We start from the raw sequence: 21,873 nt of genomic DNA, 5'->3' as shown, positions 1-21,873 counted from the left end.
CTTTTTTAGGGAGTTGCAAAGATTTTTCATTAAAGGGTACCCAGGTGGCTCAGTCAGTTAAGCATCTGCCTTTGGCTCAGGTCATGATCCCAGGGTTATGGAACTGAGCCCTACCTCTGCCTCTGTCCCTCCCATCCGCTCATGTTCTCTCTCTCATATAAATAAATAAAATCTAAAAAAAAAAATAAAATGAACATTAAGTAAATAAACAGAATTTTACTTATTTCAGAAAATAACTTAAAATAATTGAAAAAATATATTCCTATAGTGAATTAAGAGTATATCAAGTAGTTATCTGCTTTTCTTGAAGATCTGGAAAATATAATGGATTTCTGTGAAAATTAGGGTATAATTTGAATTTAATATTCTATTAAATATAGAATGGAAATATATAAAAAGAATCAAAAACTTTTAAGATTTTATTTATTTATTTATGAGGTGAGGGGCAGAAACACAGGCAGAGGGAGAAGCAGGCTCTATGCAAGGAGCCAGACGTGGGACTCCATCCTGGGTCTCCAGGATCACACCCTGGGATGAAGGCGGCACTAAACCGCTGAGCCACACAGGCTGCCCAAGAATTAAAATCTTAAAGTATATTTGGGCACACTGCGTGTCTTTTTTCTCTTAATTATATTACCATAATTCTAAATTATGTTACCAAAATGAGAGGTCTCTGAAGCATGTTCATGAACATGGGAGAAAATGTATTTCCCAGTGAACATTTAAGAATCCAAAATTGTCATGGCTTGCTTTGTTGACTCATCTAATCAAGGTTTCTCATCCTTGCCACCAATATGAGAACAGAGGAGGTGAGAAATAGCCAGATCAGCAGGTATGTCTACACTGAATCTTACATGGGTATTAAGAAATATAAATAATAAGTTTGTAAACTAAAAAAATGACCTCTTTAAAAGCCTATTAAATAAATGAATTATCAAATATTTGACATTAATATGAACACAAATAATATCAAATATTTGATAACTTATAATAAATATAATAATATTCTTCTGCTTTTCTCTCAACAAAATGTAAAGGAGGCAAAACTGGAGATTACCTTGAGTGCATTCACTTCCTCCAAGGCGTCATTTCTTTCACGCTTAAGCCTTTCTATTTCATCTGTCTCTGAGGAATCACAGGGAAGAAGCTATCAACATTAAAATATAAGAAAAATGTTATGAATTAGATGCTAATGTTGACAACTAGTACAGAAATCCTTTTTGACGAGTGTTAAGTTTTTGCATTTTAATAACAAAATTTAGTTTCTTACTTTGGAGTCATCTGATTAGATGAAAGAGAATGTTAAAGATTCTGGAGTAACTTGATTTGAGCTTAACTTTGCATTGTTATTTATAATAGAATCTAGGTGATTATAAAGTATACATACCTGTTATCATCTTTATGATTACTTTAACAATATAATTTCCCTTAAAAGTCCACAAATTCTAAAATTGTATTTATAATGTCAAAAAGACTTTTGAGTCATCAACATAAACTATTCCCTAAAGATCCACCCCAAGTACATGGTATCTGAGGCTAACAAAATGCTGGACATCATCAACCAAGAAAGTTTATGAACCCAGTAAACCCAGTGAATCCAGTAAAGTTCATTACTCGATTATTCATTACTTGATTATACACCTTGTTTTAATGAAATGAAATGCAATGTTAACAGCCAGCCAGCTTAAAAAGATTCCTGCATAGGAACTATGGACTGAAGGTAATATTAATAATTCATGTACAAGTGAATAACCACCACCACAAAATACCAGAGATGGCAATTCCTCTTCTTTTACTGCTAGCACGATCTCTTTGACAGTTAATGACAAGGTAGAAAACAATCATAATCTAATCAGAGATAAAAATCCAAGTCTAATTACAGCCATCTTGCATGTATAAATTGTAACAAAACTAAAAAAAAAAAGGGTATAGAAAATATAATTTAAAGGACTATATGGAGAACACGATTGCTTTGTAAGTATGGGCTTAAGGCAGTCTTTCAGATAGGAGAAGTGAGGAACGCTTTGGTGGCTCAGTGGTTAAACATCTGTTTTTGGCTCAGGGCGTAATTCTGATATCCTTAAATGGGGCAAACCGTCCCCAAGTTTGCCCCTTTCTCCCTTTACAAACTCTCCCTGAATGATCATGTTCGCTGCCACGCTCTTACTATATATCACCCTCCAAATCATTCCCAGATCTCCCTTTGCGTCCAGTTACTTGTTTCCAATGGCCTCTTGGTTATTTACACCTCTAAGCATATTGAACTTACTCTCTAAAATCCAACCTATCCTCTTCTCCACATTTCTTATTTCTCTAGTTCTATTAATAGCACCACCCTATTATTAATCTTATCCTGATCAAAACTCTGCAGTTATCTTTAACTTATTCTCCCTTGATTCTTACACCCAAATGCAATTCTTAATGGTGATATACTTGTGGCTGTTGGTAAATATTATATATCTGTCTCCCCATTCCTTCCCGTTATCCTCACCTTCACCATAGTTTAGTTTTTAATATTCAATATTCAGACTCTTTCCTTTGTCCACCATCTAAGCTACTTATGATCAGTTTCATTACCTTATAAGATAACGAAGACTATTATAAGATTACTATTTCTAAACTATTATTTTGATCATGTCAACACTATTCTCCCTAATGGCTCCTCACTAACTACTTGTAAAGTAGAAACTTCTAAGTGTAATATTACCCTTTAGCCCTAACTTCCTTCAGTCATCTGCATGTACCGACTTATCTTTTTTTTCTTTAAAGATTTATTTATTTATTCATGAGAGACAGAGAGAGAGAGAGAGAGAGAGGCAGAGACATAGGCAGAGGGAGAAGCAGGCTTCATGCAGGGAGCCTGACGCAGAACTCGATCCCAGAACTCTGGGATCCCGCCCTGAGCCAAAGGCAGACACTCAACCGCTGAGCCACCCAGGTATCCCCCAACTCACCTTTTTAAAAAACTAGATTACTCTGCTTTCCATCAAATTACATATTTTTATTCATGCTAATTCTCATTACTTTCTGTTTACCTTTTAGGCAGATAAAATCCTATATATAATTTAAAACTCACTCAAATGCTAACTGTTATGAATCTTCTCTAAATGTTCTGAGCTCTATCAGTACTATAGCTTTATCACACAATGCTACAGCTTTTTAAACAATTATTTGTGCACATGACTTTCCTTACACTATATCTTAAATTCCGAGAAATTAAACTCAGGCTTGAGTTTTATTTATTTTAATAATGTGCTAGAGCAGCTACCCAATGCCATGCACACTGTAGTTGTTCATTGTATATATTTAAAGTTTTATAGATGAGTACATAATGCTACACATAATGAGAAATACCTTTTATATAATGACTCCAGTATAAAGGAAAGATTACTCATTCATATACAATTCACTAGTATTTTCCATTCTATTCTCCTCCCTTCTAAAATAGGGGTTGCGATCCACTAAATTGATTTAGAAAGAAACTAAGTAAAAAAAAAAAAAGAAAAAAGAAAAAAGAAAAAAAAAGAAAGAAACTAAGTTGTGAAAAGTCTACTTTAGGGAATTTACAGTGTTCTCTCTGTGATTTTAAGATAATCCCTGTATGATATTTAATTAGTATGGTAAACCCATCATGTTATAATAGACTGTAGTCTGCTGTTGCTAAGTTCAGAATTCTGCTAAAACTAGACTCCAACCTTACTTTTGTGTGTAACCTTGCACCAGCCGCAGGTGTACAGTTCAGTACAGGATTTTTAAATATAGCAATGATGATTCTAATCACAGTAAGATAATTATATTTTTAGTTCTAAATGCCATATTATTCCAAAATAATAAGGTTTTTTTGGTCAACTAAACAAAAAATTGACTTAGACTGACTCAGCAATTCTTCCTTCTTGAAATATGGCATCTCAATAAATCTTATGAGTCAGATGAAAAGATGAGCAAAAGAAGCTCATTATAATAGAGTATATATTGTGTGATTCTATTGAATTTGATGTTCAAGAACAGGCCAAAGTTATCTATGCTAATATAAGTCAAAATAGTGGTTCCATTGTAAAGATGGGAATGGCGGCTAACTGGGTCAAAGTTGGTACAATGGAGCCTTTGAGTGGTGATTACACATGAGATACTAATAGAAATTCATCAAGTTGCACATTTGAGATTTTTATACTTTATAGGGTATCCATTATGCTTCAGCAAAAATATTCTTAAAAAATAAATTAAGGAGAAGACAAGCCAGAAGAAGGAAACACAAGTAAAAAAACAACCATCCCTAACAGATAGATTATAAAATCTGACTGTTGTATGTGACGAGATGGTTGAGGGGATAACCACAGTGGAATTTCCCCACTTTCACAGACTGTCAGCATCCTCAACGAGATCAATTGATACTTCAGATAAAGCACCATAGTGACAACAAAAAACTTAGGAATACTACTACAAAATAATAAAATATTTTTCATTTGTTTCTGATGAACTTGACAAGCAGTGATTTTTATAGTATTTTTCAAACTGTGGTATATGACCCGTTAGTGTATTTTAAGCCCAAATAGTTAGAACTGAATATTAAATAAGAATTAAATACTATAGAAAACGTAAGTACTATTTTGAGATTTTTGTTTCAGTTATATATGTAAGTGTGGTGAAGTAAAAGGTATTATTATGGATTCAAGTGAAAAAAAAGTCAGCATTTTATGGGGATATCTTCTACATGTTGACAAGCAGAACACAACAAAGGAAGCCTTATAAACTGATATAATGACAACTGCACAACATTTTGATCTGAAGCCATGGACAGGAAATTATTGGCATGCAGAAGACCTTGCACAATTACCAGTGGCACTTTGTGTTTGTCATCAAAGTATTAAGACTGAACACACTCTTATCTGCCCTAAAATCATATTGGCTAGAAAGGAAGTAAATTACTAATTTGGAGCACCAGTATTTTTTGCAGCTGTTAAGCAAGCTTTGCATGCTCACCCAAAGTACTCTGAATTCCCCATTTCTCTTATGCCACTCAACCACTGTTGCCTTTCCTCATCAAAGGTGAGGATAGTAGCTTTGAGAACTGTTTGGCAATAACAATGCTCTGTTGTCAACATTGTTTCCACCCGAAACAATGGGAAAAAAAACAGTGCTCTTACAGCTTCAGTTTTCCTACCTTAAATGTTACTGAATTGGTTCTGATAAATCAGTACCTCAATTCTAGGAGACTGGGTGATCTCTTGAAAGTTTCCAAACAACTAGATCATAGGAACTCTCATTCTCATTAATAGAAACTGATTTATTGCTATTGTGACTACAAAATGGCATAGCCACTTCGAAAGACAGTTCGATGGTTTCTTATAAAACTAAATACCGGGGATCCCTGGGTGGCACAGCAGTTTGGCGCCTGCCTTTGGCCCAGGGCACGATCCTGGAGACCCGGGATCGAATCCCACATCAGGCTCCCCGTGCATGGAGCCTGCTTCTCCCTCTGCCTATGTCTCTGCCTCTCTCTCTCTGTGTGACTATCATAAATAAATAAACATTTAAAAAAATAATAAAACTAAATACCTTTACCATATGATCCAGCAATTGTGCTCCTTGGTATTTACCCAAAGGAGTAAAAAACTTATGTTCACACAAAAACCTACAAATGGATGTTTACAGTAGCTTTATTCACAATTGCCAAAACTTGGAAGCAGCCAAGAAGTCCTTTAATAGATAAGTGGATAAACTGTGGTATATTCAGATAATGGAATTTTAATCAGCACTGAAAAAACATGGAAAGATATGGAGGAACCTTAAATGCGTATTACTAAGTGAAAGAAGCCAATCTGAAAAGACTACATATTGTATGACTTCCAACTATATGACATTATAGAAAGAGCAAAAAAACTATGAATACAGTAAGAGGATCAGTGAATGCCAGGGGTGAGGGGTGCAGATGTGGGAAGATGAATAGGCAAAGCACACAGGTAAAGATCAGAACAGTAAAAATACTATGTATGATACAACAATGATGGACACATGTTGTGATACATTTGTCCAAACTCACACAGAATGTACAGCACCCAGAGTGCAATGTAAATGTAATGGAAACTATGAACGACAGGTGACAATGATGTGTCAGTGTAGGTTCATCAGTTGTAATGAGTGTACCACACTCTGGTGCAGGATGCTGATAATGAGGGAGGTCATGCATGTGCTGGGGCAGGGAGCATGTGGGAAATCTCTGTACCTTCCCCTCAATTTTACTGTGAACCTAAAACTGCTCTAAAAAATGAAGTCTTAAAAACAAAACAAAAAAATACACCATTTATTATAAGGGCAAAAAAGTGAAAGGTAACTAGGAATAAATCTAACAAAAGACTAATAAAGCTTATATTGGGAAAAATATATCAAGTGTATTATTTGCCATTCAAGAAGATAAAATAAGAAGTCAAAACATGTTCACAGAGAAGACTGAAATTTATAAAGATCCTGATTGTTCCCAAAATAATCTAGAAATTCAGTACAGTAAGATTTTTGCTAGAACTTATTTGGACGAGAAAAGGGATTAGCCAAAGCAACATTTAAAAAGAACAACAGGGATCCCTGGGTGGCGCAGCGGTTTGGCACCTGCCTTTGGCCCAGGGCGCGATCCTGGAGACCTGGGATCGAATCCCACGTCAGGCTCCCGGTGTATGGAACCTGCTTCTCCCTCTGCCTGTGTCTCTGCCTCTCTCTCTCTCTCTGTGTGACTATCATAAATAAATAAAATTTTAAAAAATAAAAAAAATAAATAAATAAAAAGAACAACAAAGTGGAAGAATGTGTTATCAGATACCAATACTTATGAAGCAAAGTAAACCATTAACGAAGAATCCAAAAATGCCCATGCAAATATGGAAATCTTATAAATGACACAGCTGGATTGTAAATAATCCATCCACTGAAATAATGAATTTATATTTTAAAAATTACCTTTATAAAAATAACTGATCAAAATTTATGTATTTATATTTTTGTATGCCAATAAGTAGACTTGTGTACCAATAAGTAGAATTAATACTCAATTCAAAAGAAAATTTTAATGTCAGATCTTATGAATACAGTGAATTAAAACAAATACATTTTAATCATCTATGTATTTTGTAACAGAATGATAAGGTGCTCAATGACTGATTTCTTTTTCCAATGACTAATTTTAAGTATATCTATTCTTGAAATTATAATTTATCAAGGTAACATTCTAGGGTAATATGGGATACAAATAAAAGCAGAAGAAAAGGAAAGATGGTAACTTTCTGAGAATAAGAATTCATGAATGAATTTTCTTTAACATAAAATGATTATGAGTATCAAAAACTATGGTATTTAGATTCTATTAGATACATTTAAAGGGTTATATAAAAGTTTTCTTTACTAAAGAGAAATACATGTAGTCATTGGAAACCTAATCAAAACACTAACCAAAAGAAAAGTGGTATCGCTTCATCATTAGATTGAGTTGACTTTAAGACAGGAAGCATTCTAGAGATAAAGATTCAATATCCTGTCAGGATATAACAATTCTAGGGGCAGCTGGGTGGCTCAGTGGTTGAGTATCTGCCTTTAGCTCAGGTCATGATCCCAGAGTTCTGGGATCAAGTACCACATCAGGCTCCCTGTGGGGAGCCTGCTTCTCCCTCTTCCTATGTCTCTCTGCCTCTCTCTATATATCTCTCATGAATAAATAAATAAAAATCTTTTAAAAAAAGGATATAACAATTCTAAAATTACATATGTCTAATACAGCTTATGATATCAAAGGCTGTATTATGAGTGAAGAACATTAGAAATCAGCAACCAGAAAGGAGCTATATAACTAGAAACTGTGCAAAATAAGGGTCAAAGAAGCAATGACAATGGAAATGTTACATACTGAATGATAATTAAAATATAGATATAAACTTGTGGATGTGATTTTGTAAAAATTGTGTAGTACCATCTATGAGATAAAAAGTAGTATTGTTAAAATGTATTAAAAACCTAAAAAAATTCTGTTTTTTTTAAATAAATTTTAGTATATCGATAAAAGGGGAAATTTTCTAGGAAGATGTCCATTAACAGAATTATTCAAGAAAAAGACTAAAACTTGAATAAAATAACCTTAGAAGACATTAAAAAAATAGAAAATATCTCCTCTTCCAAAAAGACCTAGGCCCTGACCATGTGATATGAAACATTTTCAAACTTTAAAGGAACCTATACAGTTTCTACTATATAAGCTATTGAAGAAAAATATAAATGGCATAAGTTTTATTCATAAATTTAAAAATTTTAAAATGATTTGTAAATAAGTAAATATAAAAAGATTATAAATCATATTTATTAAATAAGATAATGCTAGCTTCTTTGAAAAATTAAAAATGTGAAATGGCTCCAATATCATGAAAAAATTTTTTGTTCACTTTTGCAGCTTCTGTTCCAATGGTAATTCAGAAAAAATTAAAATTTTTTGGAAGAGACAAAAATATAATTAATTTAAAATGCCTACCTAGAAAACAGAAAACCCAAGACAACTGAAAAGCAGCTAGAATAAGGGAGTTCAATGAACTGGCATCACACAAAATAACCGTTCAAAAATTAATATCTTCAGGTGCCTGGCTGGCTCAGTTGGTGGAGCATGCAACTCTTGATCTCAGAGTTCTAAATTCTGGCCCTATGTTGAGTATAGAGATTACTTAAAAATAAAATCTTAAAAAAAAATTAATATTTTTACTAGTCATCAATTAGAAAATACAATGGTTAAAAAAAATCCCATTTCCAACAGCAACAAAAACTGCAGTATGCCTATTCAGACATAACAAGAAATATTCAAGACATATATGAAGCAAGATATAATTTCCTCTTTCTAAAATATCAACAAACACCAAAATGAATGGAGAAATAAACCATGTTCATCTCTCTCAAACCACTCTCTAAATTCAATGCAATTCCAATTTTTAAAAGTTCCAACTGAATTTTTATTACCACAGCAAAAATGATTCTAAAGATCATCTAGAAGATCAAAAATCAGTAAGTTAAAAAGAAAAAAATGAAGGACTTAGCTTACCACATAATAATGAACCTAGAAATACACTGTTGGAATAATTAAAATAGTAATGTACTGGCATAGAGAAATCAATCAATGCAACAGTGTGGTGGGTCCAGAAACAGATCTATGTATCTAGACAGAAATTTAGCATAGAATAAAGTTTGTATTTCAAGTTGGCAGCAAAAGTGGAGAAGGACAGTTATTAAGGAAATGATGGTGGAACAAGAGCAAGGGGTTGCCCATTTGGGGCCCTAACTTAAGCATAGACAAGAATAGATTTTGAAAAAAAAAAATGAAAAAAAAAAAAAGAATAGATTTTGAGTGAGTTAAATTGATAAATTGGGAAGACCTTCCTGAAGGATACAGTAACACATTCTGCAATGAAAAGGACTGAAAAATTTGACAATGTAAATGCCACAAATGTCAAAGTTCTTTTTTTTTTTTTAAGGTTTATTTATTTATTTGAGAGGGAGAGAAGACAGAAGAAGGGGCGGGGGGAGAGAGAGAGAATCCTCAAGCTGACTCCCCACTAAGCGTGGAGCCCAACATGGAGCTCAACCACAGGACCCTGAGGTCATGACCTGAGCCAAAATCAAGAGTTGGCGGCTTAACTGATGAAGCCACCCAGGCACCCCCAAATGTCAAAGTTCTCTAGAGCAAATGACTTATGAAGTTAATGGGCTTCACAATTGTATTTTACATAAAGCACAAAAAAAGCAAAAGACTAGTTACTTGATTAAGGATGCAGAGGGAAAAACGGGAGTAATAGAAAAGGAACATGGGGGGTGGGAGAGCATCTGGGTCCTCATAATATATTTCCTTCCTGTTCTGTTTCTTTCTTTTTTTTTTCTTTTTAAGATTTTATTTATTTATTTTTGAGAGTGAGAGAGCAAGTGAGCAGGGGGAGGAGCAGAGTGGGAAGGAGAAAGCAACAGGGGGAAAGGATCTCAAGCAGACTCCTCACTGAGTGCAGAATCTGATGCAGGACTCAATCTCACAACCTTAAGATCATGGCCTGAGCCAAAACCAACAAACAGTTGGATGCTGAGCTGACTGAGCCACCCAGGTGCCCCATCCTTCATATTGTTTCTTAATCTAGATGCTGACACATGAGGATGGTTTAGATTGCAAAATTTCAGAGGGTATACACTTATGAGTACTTTTCTGTGATAAATTCAGGGAGGAGTAGCATAAAGAAATAGAGAGGAGGGACAGGAGAGATCAAGATAAAGTTTTACTTTTGATTTTAAATAAATCTGTGTTTTATATATTTACTAAGAAGCATACATTATTTGCATATTTTTTTAAAAGTGAAAAATGAAAAAGAAAAAGGCCACATATGTGACATACAGCAGTCAAGACTTATGATCCAAGAACAATCAAGACAATTCTATAGGGCACACTCTACCTGTGAATCTAACATGCTGGAAATTTCACGTGCTCTGACATTTACTTCGTCCAACTGCAAGCAAAACAAGTTTCTGGCAACCTGGACAAAATCTGAAATGGAATACACTTCAGTAGGAACATAGCATTTAACCTCATCTAAATACATCTTACCCTTTTCTAAATGAAGTTGAAGTTATGCATTATAATTAAGGCTTCAAACTTAACTTGCTTTTCAGTGGATTACCTTAAAGTAGTATTAGCTCAAGTGACAGATTAATTACAAACTCAAAAAGTGACAGATAAACTGGTTTTAACTTACCTTTGTTAACTTTGCTGAAGTTATAGATCAGTTAAGACAACAAGAAAGCATATACCTATCACAGGCATATCTATTTCTGCAACTCTTTTTACTGTGAGCAAGAACTTTCTCTGAAACATAGGACAATATTGTGACTTACAGCTTTTCTAGTTAGAGCTGGAGGTTTAATAATAATAGTAGCAGCTAATATTTTATATAACAGCCTGTGTGCTAGGCACAGTACTTTGCAATTTCATTCTCTAAACAATTTTCTGAGGTAGGTACTCCTATCCTCTCCCTTCTACATTGCAGCTAAGACAAGTTAACTGCCAAACTTCCCTTGGCCACATGGCAAGTAAGTAGCAGAGCAGAATTCCAAATTAAGATCTGACTCCAAGGCATATACTCTTAACACCTGTTAAGATTGCCCCATGCTGGCTAGCAAACTGTAAGCTTCTTCAGACATGTGGGGGACCCATTCATCTATGTATCTTCAAATGTTTTAATTTTAGCTATTGTATTTTTAACTTCCAAATATCCTGTTTGTACTCTCTGATGGTTTCTACTCTACAATATCCTACATTTTATTTCCTGGATGCTTTCTCTTTGTTTACCTTTTCAAAGATGTTCATTGTGTCTGAAGCTCTCTCCTGCTCTTGCATTATTCCTCCTTTTTTCAGCGTTCTTGTTTTTCTCTTTGTCACATAGTTTTGGGCTCTTATATTTTATGTTGGAGAATTTCTCCAAATGTCCAATGACCCTTGGCTATGAGTTCATGTTTAAGAAGAATCATCACAATAACTCTGATTGGAAATTTTGTGTACAAAGCTTGACTTGTCATCTGGCCAGTTTCACTACAGAGCAATCAGGTAGCCAAATGACATTTTGGGGCAGTTTCTTTAGTAGAGAATCTTACAATCTCTTGCCTATAGAGTATAAACACGACTGCAAAGTTCACCAAGTAATCTGGGTGTGGTTGTGAGTGATAACTCATCATACACTCCTCTAAATTCCCTGACTGCTGGCAACTACAGGTTCAGGATCTCTCTGGTTTAATTCCTCAAGAGAATATACTTCTTTTCCTTTGCAGGTATAAGGGACTGTTTGATCCTGGGCTGCTTGAGAGGGGGCAGGTAATAGCATACATAAAAGCTTCTATACAGATTTCTAACAACCCTATTTGAAATGCCCTGCCTACACCTAGCCTTCAGAAGTACCTGATATTTTTAATTCCTAAGCCGTTTCAGGGATAGATCAGCTTGTTTCCCATTGTGGTTCTTCTATTGCTTTAGACATTTGGGCTTTATTGCTTCTACTCACTAATTCACTTACTTTCCTCATCCACATACTATCCTTACATATCATAGTTTTGGTTAATACATGCAATTCTGTTTTCTGTTCCCCTACCTATTTGGGGGTGATTTTCAAAAGGAGAGGAAAGCAAATGTATATTTTTTCCATTACCTTGAAACCAAAAAGTGAATTCTTTTTTAGCAATACAGATACTTTACAATGATACAATGTTGCATCTATTGAATAACAAAAAAAATTAAATACTGAATGCTGTCAAGGATATAAAATACTGTTACGTTCAAACATTACTAGTGGTAGAACAAATACATGTGTGAAATGTCTCTTGAAAACAACTTATTAATATCTATCAAAAGTTTGAACCACTTGTAGAAGTTTATCCTAAGAAAGATAAGGGGAAAAAAAAAAACCTATGATATTAAATATAGGCATTTATATCAGCTATTGAGAAACCACCAAAATTCCCCAAAAGTAGAAAGGCTTAATATTATAGTACATCAACTAAGTATGTCAATATTATGCTAAATTTAATAAGAATAATTATACATCATAAAAATACTTATTCTGTTATATTAGCTGAAAAAAAGTATGAAATTCCACAGCAGTGGAATTAGAACTTCTATACTTTGTATTGTTTTTATTATTACCAAAGAAATGTTCATGCGATAAATAACAAACAAAAAAGGAGGATAGAATGATGATATTTTAGAGCTGGAAGATTCTAGGGTCTCCTTTCTGCTGACCCAGCCAGGCCAGTAATTCTAGACATTTTTAGGTACTGACTAAGGAACTTGAAATAGATGTGGTCTTATTTTTCTCTCTCCTTCTAAAGAAGATGCATTCCTAATGAAAATAGGTCACCATAACTCTCCTACCAAGTTTCTGTGATGACATAACATGATAAACCTAATATTACCTCCAAAAGACACTGTCCCCTTTGGGTCTATTTGCACTTGCTGTCTCAGGGCTTGCTGTTGTTCCTTTGTGGGCTGAATTCCAAGATAATCTAGAGCCTGGAAGGAAAAGGACTCAGGTAAAGTAATTTTTCAAATCTCCAAAGAATAAAACTTCATTACAACTTTATTTTACAACGCAGTGAGAAGAATCAGTATTGGGAACAGGAACCAGAATAACATGCCCAGAGAAAGTCTGTTGACTATTTATGGATTAATTTTCTATGAAATACAGTTTCCTGATTTCACCACCACTTCAGTATTTTGGTGTGTTTTTTTTTGTTTTTCTTTTGTTTTGCAAGACTAGCACTTTGGCTAATGCCAAATTAACAAGCATAGCCCTAAAACCAAAACTCAATTTCTTAATTGCAAATATGTGATATGGGAGAAGAAAAAATTATCAAGGAAATTCTATTAAATCAGATTAAGCATTAATTTCTAAAAGTAGCACTATAAAACTTGGATATTTTGTTAATAAACGAGATCAAAACTAAAGTTGATAGGAATTGGGTTAAATACAAAATATTCTAATTTTAGCTTATTTAGAGGCAAGCTTACAGACAGTAAAATAGAAAGCTTTCTCTGGAATCCACCTCTATCTTCCCTTGTTTTTCTTTTCTTTACCTTCTTTTAGTACCCATAGCAGATTAAAAATTCAGAGACTGTTGTATTCCAGTGTTCATTCTCTTTTTGTTCTTTAGTAACAGAACCATAGTTTTAGTTAGAAATCCTGCCATCTGGCTAAAAGATGTTTCTCAGTCCACTTTTAGGCTTGAAACATGAGAGTATGTACTGGTCAAGGAAATGAAAGGTGAAGTATTGTGTGGTTCTTCTGGGAAGGCTTTCAAAAGTATATGTAAAGTATTCATGTCCCTTCTCTTTCTCTCTCTGGGATTAATTTAAAAAGGAAAGAAAGATAGAAGGAAAGAAAGATGGAAGAAAGGATCTATTCCAGCAGTCATTTTGGTTCATGAGCTACTTCAATAAAGATAATGGAGCAGAAGGATAGAGCATGTGTCCCTGACACTGTAGAACTTTACCAGCCCTGGATTATACACTTTAAGGCTTCTTGGTGTGAAAGAAATAAATTTGTAATGGAAACCACTTTTATTTTAGGTTCTCCAGTTATATATATAAGCAAAACCTAATCTTAACTAATACATAGAGCCTGACTACATGCCTTATTACTGGATTCTGGCAAGAATATATTTCATGTCAATCATATTAAACCTATAAAGTAGGTAGAGTGTAATATTGGTTAATTGTTCCTTATAAATTCCTCCCTCCTTTGGAATCTGCTCATTCATCATTTTGTTGACCAAATATTTACAAAGTGCTAGGTCAGGTACTACAGTATGCAAAAGGAACAAGAAGATACAGCTACCCACAAAGAGCTATAGTCTCTAGGGTGAGATAACGTGTAAATAAATGTAACTAGTGCAATATGTAATTTAATAGAAGTGTGTACAGGAAATACATACTGGTTAATGTATATAGGTGGCTGGGTACAGTGAGAGAAGGAGACAAGTGAGATGGATACTAGGAAAGATTCAGTCAAAAGTGATTCTAGGGGTCTGTGGGTGGTTAAATCTGTTGAACATCTGCCTTTGCTCAGGTCATGACCCTAGGACCCACATATGGCTCTCGGCTTACCGAGGAATCTGCTTCTCCCTCTCCCTCTGCCTGCCCCTCCACCTACTTGTGCACTCACGCCCTCTCTCTCTCTTAAATAAAAATAATATTAAAAAAAAAAGTGATTGTAGAGCATAGCTAAGCATCATCTGCTTGCCTGTCTACAGAGTCATAAGTATTTGCCTTGTATAACATGGCAATATGGTTCTTGACTTTTGGTGTTCTTTCCCTAAAAATGTTCCAAACACACACAGAAAGAGAACATCCATGTATTCAAGTACTCACTAGTATTTGCTTGAAATCATACGTATTTTTAAGAAACAAACATAGACTTGGTTGAAAGCTCTCTATTGTTCCTCAGCAGAAATCATTATCCTAAGGCTGCTGTATCCTTCTTGTCCATGATTTGATACCATTACCACATATATTCCCTAATGTTATGAACTTTTGTGCACTTAAAATTTTACGTCAATAGTATACTATAAACATATTTATATTTTTATTTATACCTCAATATTATTGCTTAATATTCTTATCTGTGAAACTAGTTTAAATGGTATCCCACTGTATGAATACAAATTAAACATTCTCTGATTGATGAGCTTTTATAATTACTCCAATTTATTTTTTTATTACAAAACATCACACATATCTCCTTGCATGGATGTGTGAAAATTTCTCTACAGTATATCCCCAGAAGAGAAAATGCTGAGTCACATGCATTGTATATATATATGTATATATATTGTCAACTTTAGATATTGAAAAATTGCTCTCCTAACTAGTTGTAGCAATTTACACACACCACTAGTATAAGATCTCTTAGTTTTCTATATTAAGAGCATTTGCTGTTTTCACACTTTAAGTTTTGTCAATATGTTGAATATGAAACAGTACATTGTTAAATTCCCCTAGTTACAAGTGAGATTTAACTTCTTTTATATGTTTATTAGTGATGTTTTTGACTCATAAATCACTTAGCAATATGTTTTAAATTTTCATACACATTTTTGAAGTATTTTTTGCTAGTGATTCCTAATTTGGTGGCATTCTCCCAAATACGAAAACAAAAAATGTCTCTAGACATTGCCAAATGTCATCTAAAGAAAAAAAAAAAAAAAACCCACAAAAAACCCAAAAAACAAAGCACCCCCAACCTTGAGAACTACTGCTCCAGAAACAAACACTATTTAGCAGTTTGGTGTATAATTTTCTACATTTTTCTATAATTATAGCACCTATATATTAAATATACATAAATTATGTATTTATTACAATAATTAAATAATTATACTATATACAGTGTTGTATGCCTTTTAATTAGCAATAATCGCACCTTGGATAAACCTCATTGGCTATGATACTGCCACTGCACAAAGCTTGTAATGCCTTTTAAAATTATCAATATATTATAGCTTTCTATTTTGTACATTTTAACATCTTTTGTATGCTTTTTTAAAACTGCTGTAATAGTGCATTAGCATTCAAGTATATATACTTCAAATTTTGAATGTAACCAAACATTGTATAAGTAAGTCCCTTTTGAACTTCTCCCAAGAGGTAATACCTGTCATATATTTGGTTAATATTCCTAAGTATTTTATTATATAATATTTGATATAAACTAAAAACTAATATGTAAAGGAAGACAATAAAATAAAAATTCCATGAATCCATTTAAGAATTATAAAACTGCCAATAGTGCTGAATTCATGTCACTACATACTTCTGTCCTACTCTACAAGAGGTAACTACTACTGAACTGTGGGATTATCATTCCCACATGATTTATCTTAAAGTTGGTCACATACATAGGTACCTCTAACATGTTATTTTGTTTTGCTATGTTTCAGCTTAAAAATGCTGCAGATAGAATTCTGAAACTTGCTTTCTTCACCCTACAGTGTGGTTTCATCACTCATCCATGCTGTTATATGCTATTGTAACATCAGCACATTACTTTCAATGATAAATATCTGATTAGATGAATATGTCACAATTCATTCATCCATCCTCCAGTACATTGGGGTTTTTTGCTTACTGGCAATGCAACAATGAACATTCTTATACATATCTACTCTAGCATATGCATTCAACTTTCTTTATCGTGTATATTCAGGAAAAGTATTGGTAAGTCTTTTTTTGATTGATTGTAGGACTTTTAAAAATATTTTGGATAGCAATATTTTATGTTATGTGTGTAATAAATATTTTCTCACTGTTTTAGCATATTTAGCATTTTTACTTTTTTATATTCTCTTTACGGAGTTCTTTATGGACAGTTCCCAGGCATGTGTGCATACCATTATTTCATGTTTTTATAAATATATATGATGAGGTGCCTGGGTGGCTCAGTTGGTTAAGCATCCCACTCTTGATCTCAGCTTAGGTCTTGATCTCAAAAACAAATTCAAGCCCCTTGTTGGGCTCCATGCCCAGCATGGAGCCTACTTTAAATAAACAAACAAATTAATTAATATTAAAAAAATATATGATGAATATTTTAAAAATAGTTTGAGTTTTGTATAAATGGTACCATACTGTATATATCAATATGTGACTTTTTGTTTTAATAACAAGATTTCTTGAGATATAATTCGCATACCACAAGGCTCATCATTTTAGTGCATAGTTTTGAAGCTTTTACTATACTGACAAGTTGGGCATCATCACCACAAACTCTAGAAAATTTCCATCACCCTAAAAGGAAACCTTATACTCACTAGCAGTCACTTGCTATTCTCCCATACCCCTAGCTACAGGCAACCACTAATCTGTGTTCTATCTCTATGGATATGCCTATTCTGGGCATATCATATTAATAGACTCATATTTGCGGCTTTTTGTGTCTGGGGTCTTTCACTTAATGTTTCAAACTTTATCTATGTTCCAACATGTATTAGAACTTTATCCCTTTTATAGCCCAATACTAACCTATTATATGTATATACTACATTTTGTTTATCCTTTTTAAGTAAAAAAAAAAAAAAAAAAAGAAAGAAAAAAGTGAATCAAGAATAAAAGTGAGAAACCAGATATTATTATAAAAATACTAGGTAGATCATAACAAATTAGAAGCTCAATAGTCAAGTAGCAGATGGCTGCAAAGACACAGTTAACTAAAGAAACAATGTCTCAACTCAAGTTAAAAGACTAGGCAATAATAAGCATTTAAGTTTGGAAGAGGCTTATTAGACTTAAAGTATCATAAAAGCATTGTATGTTCAAAAGAACTATGAAGATTTTGATTAACTTGCCACTGAGTTAAATATGCATGTTAAAATTTTAAGGTAATCACTAAAAAAAATAACAAAAGAAGGCATAATTTCTAAGTAAGTTAGGGGAAAAGAAGTAAAATTCAAACCCACCAACCAGATAGTCAAACATAATCAAACCAAAGAATACAACAAAGAGGGAGGGAGAAAGAAGTGGCAGTAAGAAGCACAAAAAATTTATTTTAATAAAATGGTAGAAATAAATCAAAATGCATTATAATTAAAATTAATTATAAAGTATATGGAGCAATGGGAACTCTTACTTAAGACTAGTGGGAATGAAAACGTGTAAAACTACTTTAGAAAACAATTCACCAATCCAACAATTATTTTCTGAACAGATACTAATGAGCCATGTGTTTTTTTAGGAACTGGAGAAAAAGAAATGAAAATTTTGGCAATACCTCAAGTACCACTGAAGGTAAACAAACACTGACTTCATAATGTTTTAGTAAATCAATTCCTAAAAAACCATATAATGAGGGGTGCCTGGTAGCTCAGTCAGTTAAGCATCCGACTCTTGATTTTGGCTCAGGTCGTAATCTCTGGGTCGGGAGATCGAGCCCTGCGTTGGGCTCTGTGTTGGGCATGGAGCCTGCTTAAGATTCTCTCTCCCTCTCTTCTGCCTCTCTTTCTTCTTCTCTCTTTCTCAAAAAACAAAAGCATATAAATGATAAACTTGAAATTTAGAGGAGAGGAGTATATGATCAAGAAGAAACACACAGGCAATATCACAAATTCTGACTCTTAGCTGGGTGTTGGGTACAGGTGTGTTTATTGTTCTTTATTTTATTTTATTTTATTTTTTTTAATTTATTTATGGTAGTCACAGAGAGAGAGAGAGAGAGAGAGGCAGAGACATAGGCAGAGGGAGAAGTAGGCTCCATGCACCGGGAGCCCGACGTGGGATTCGATCCCGGGTCTCCAGGATCGCGCCCTGGGCCAAAGGCAGGCGCTAAACCGCTGCGCCACCCAGGGATCCCTGTTTATTGTTCTTTAAACTGTATATGTACAATATAATCATTCTGTGTTTGACTGATATTTTCATACAAAGAAATAAAAACAATTTTACAAAAGCAATGCAAACAAAACACCTATCACAGAAGGTACAAGATGTCATTATTATCATACTAAGTAATAATAAAATTACAAAATGCAATCAGCTACAATGGAAATGGATCTAGAGCCAAACTTTAAAGATTTATTCTAGATGAATACAGCATGTCAGTGAGGTAAGCTCATAAATTTAAATGGGAAACAATTTATTTTTGTCAAAAAACAGGTTCCAAAAATTTCTTGAATAAATAATGTCATCTTTTAACCTTAAACAAAATGCAAATTTTTTAATTGGACAAATAAATGCCTTAGCTCTTTCTAATGTCTGAATGATGAATTTTTAAAATGTCACTTCTTTACAATATTCGTCACATACTGCCCAATCTAATACAAAGAACATCTCATTAACTGTAATCAGACACTGGGTATGCCATCGCTCACTACAGCTTTCTTCAAATGTTACAGAAATGGCAAGAGGTAAAGTAAATATCAGCGAAATGGCATCTGTATTCCAAAGCATCCTTCTCAGGTACAAAAATACGGATAGCATAGAAGCACAATAATTCTTGGTTTTTAAGCCAGCTAATAAACTTATACCTATTTGCTGTATTTACCATGCCTACTTATAAGTTTAATATTAGGATTAATGAGACCCATAGTACTCATAAAAATGCTTTAAAAACTATAGCACTGAAAATAACTATGGTGAAATTATTTTAAAATATCTGTATATTAAATCATCCTCAGAGTATTTGTAGAAAGAGGCAATCCATTTTTCAGACAAGGAATTAAGTAGTTCAGTGTTAGAAATAACTTTTCAGTATATCCTGATACAAAATTGTCTACTTAGGCTAGTAAAACGGGATTTCCTGAAGACAATGCCATATATACATATATATTGACAGGTAATTTCCTTCAGTAAATTTTAACTTCTCTGTGTTTCTTAAAAATTGGTACCAAGTAGGCTAATTATTTAATAACCACATTATCAGTCAACACCTTTACCTTGTGAAATATTATAACACAAATTTCCTAGATGCTACATGTAATATATTTATAGAAGATAAAAGAAAAAGCGAATTTTATTTCATTACAAATATTTGATCACATTGGCCTTCTGTTACTGAATAGTAAAGTATGTTAAAAATATAATAGATAAGAAAATTGAATCTGTTTACAAAGATAGAAATATTTCAAATGGAATGATACAAATATTACTACATTATTATGTAACCAAACAAAAAAGGAAGAGTAGCTTAACAAGTATCTGGCTAAAGAGGAGCTAATTTGGATTTTGGAAAAAAATTCTTATTAAGATACCATTTCAAGCTCTGAAAACAAAGAATGCTCTACTAAATAAAGTCCCTAAATATACTCTGACTAAAAGCAAGAAGATGAATTGAATTAACACAGAATGTAGGTTGCCTTTGTTGTAAAACTACCATTTTATTTTTCCAGAAAAATAATTTATTTAGGCTAAAAGGAGGACCAAAACCTGGAAATTCTGAGTCAACAAACAATTCAAATTTCTCAGAATCAATACAAATGTAGATGATTTTCATATCTCTAAGACAATTAATTAGAAAAAAAATCACATGCTAGGAAAATTTAAACCAAATAAAGGAACAAAGGCTGCCAAGTGAAGTCATTAGCTGGATAACTTTCTTCTTACCTGGAGAAATAGTATTACATCTTGGATGTTTAGAAATGCGTATTAAAGCAACACCATTAAAAAACAATAACTTATTTTGTAGAAATTTATAGACATTTTTAAACCTCAAATACCCTTTTTTTTTTAAATGTTAATATTAACTAATTCTAAACCTTGGCACCATCCTGAACTTACATTTTAGCCACCAATAAAAAGAGAGTACAAGTTAGCAAAAGACATTCAGGATTTTGAAAACCTAAAAGGAGATATCTTAAGTATCTAATTAACTGGAAAGTTTAATGAGCTCAAGTCAAGTGTTTAAACAGTGGTAGGTATACTGGATATTGTTGTGAAGAAACTTTATCTTGTTGTCAAAACAAAATATAAAAAAGATAGTATAGTACCACAAAGTGATGTTAAGTGCTACAGATGTGCAAAATAAGGCAGTATTGGCCCAAATGATAATAGTCAGCAAAATCTGGACACAGGAATTGCAACTGAATTAGGATATGAATACTGGGTAAGATTCAGGTTGACTCTGGAAAGAGTATATTGTGTAGGATTGCAAAGGTACGAATATGGGAATAAATGCAATGTGTTATTTATTGTAGTTGTGCATTTTCAACTCTCTCTAAAATGTAAAAGAGATTATCCATGAAAACTGACAGGAAAGTAGAAACTATGGACCTGCATATTTCTGTGGTGAGCTCCCAGGTCACCTGATAGGAAAAGCTCTAAAACACTTTTCTACTTGGTCATAATTCATTCCGTTTCCTTTAATTTTACATTGTATAACATCACATTTGTCTTTTTTTTTTTTTTACATCACATTTGTCTTTCCTACATAGGAGGAAACTGATTAATTTGGTGTCAATTTAGGCTTCAAAAAGTTTTATTTCTATTTTGTATGAATGAGTTGGCTGCTCAACTCAAACATAAATAACTAAAACACAAACTGCCATTCATTTAATTGCAAATAAGTAACTCCTCAAAAAAGTAATGGTTTCAGTCTTTCCTTTATCCTCTCAAAGAATGAGAACACTTCCTTACTGTTGTTTGATGGAAGAAAAATGGAAACTTAAAGTATTTACCATTTCCAGTTTCTCTGCCTTAAGGCGAACAGAGGGATTTAGGGAAATCTTCTTTCCTTGTGGTCCATAATTATCAGTCCATGCAGGGGCAATATCTAAGAGACAACAGGGTGCATGTTAATTGGAAATTTAATTGGAACAGAACTTTTCATTTGACAGGATGTGTTCTGGGCT

The 21,873-nt window shown here is 33.3% G+C and overlaps 1 protein-coding gene and 1 pseudogene across 28 annotated transcripts in view; both read right to left on the bottom strand.

Moving 5' to 3' along the window:
- Positions 1-21,873, bottom strand: part of STXBP4 (syntaxin binding protein 4) — a 212,716-nt gene that overhangs the window by 154,606 nt on the left and 36,237 nt on the right. For all 28 annotated transcript variants that reach the window (XR_007412939.1, XM_049114100.1, XM_025439995.3 and 25 more), the window contains 4 exons: positions 21,700-21,794; positions 12,958-13,054; positions 10,452-10,543; positions 1,058-1,147 (listed from right to left, as the gene is read on the bottom strand). Coding sequence is in view for 27 of the 28 variants with exons in the window: in XM_049114100.1 (XP_048970057.1) it covers positions 1,058-1,147; positions 10,452-10,543; positions 12,958-13,054; positions 21,700-21,794 (374 nt within the window). In the remaining variant the exon portion in view is untranslated. The remainder of the gene's footprint in view (positions 1-1,057; positions 1,148-10,451; positions 10,544-12,957; positions 13,055-21,699; positions 21,795-21,873) is intronic.
- Positions 15,885-16,007, bottom strand: LOC112655713 (U4 spliceosomal RNA; annotated as a pseudogene).

This window comes from Canis lupus, chromosome 9 (genome assembly GCF_003254725.2).
Source record: "Canis lupus dingo isolate Sandy chromosome 9, ASM325472v2, whole genome shotgun sequence".
NCBI classification, from domain to species: Eukaryota; Metazoa; Chordata; class Mammalia; order Carnivora; family Canidae; genus Canis; species Canis lupus.
The sequence above is the reverse complement of the archived record's forward strand: the minus strand, read 5'-3'. Positions and strand labels throughout refer to the sequence as shown.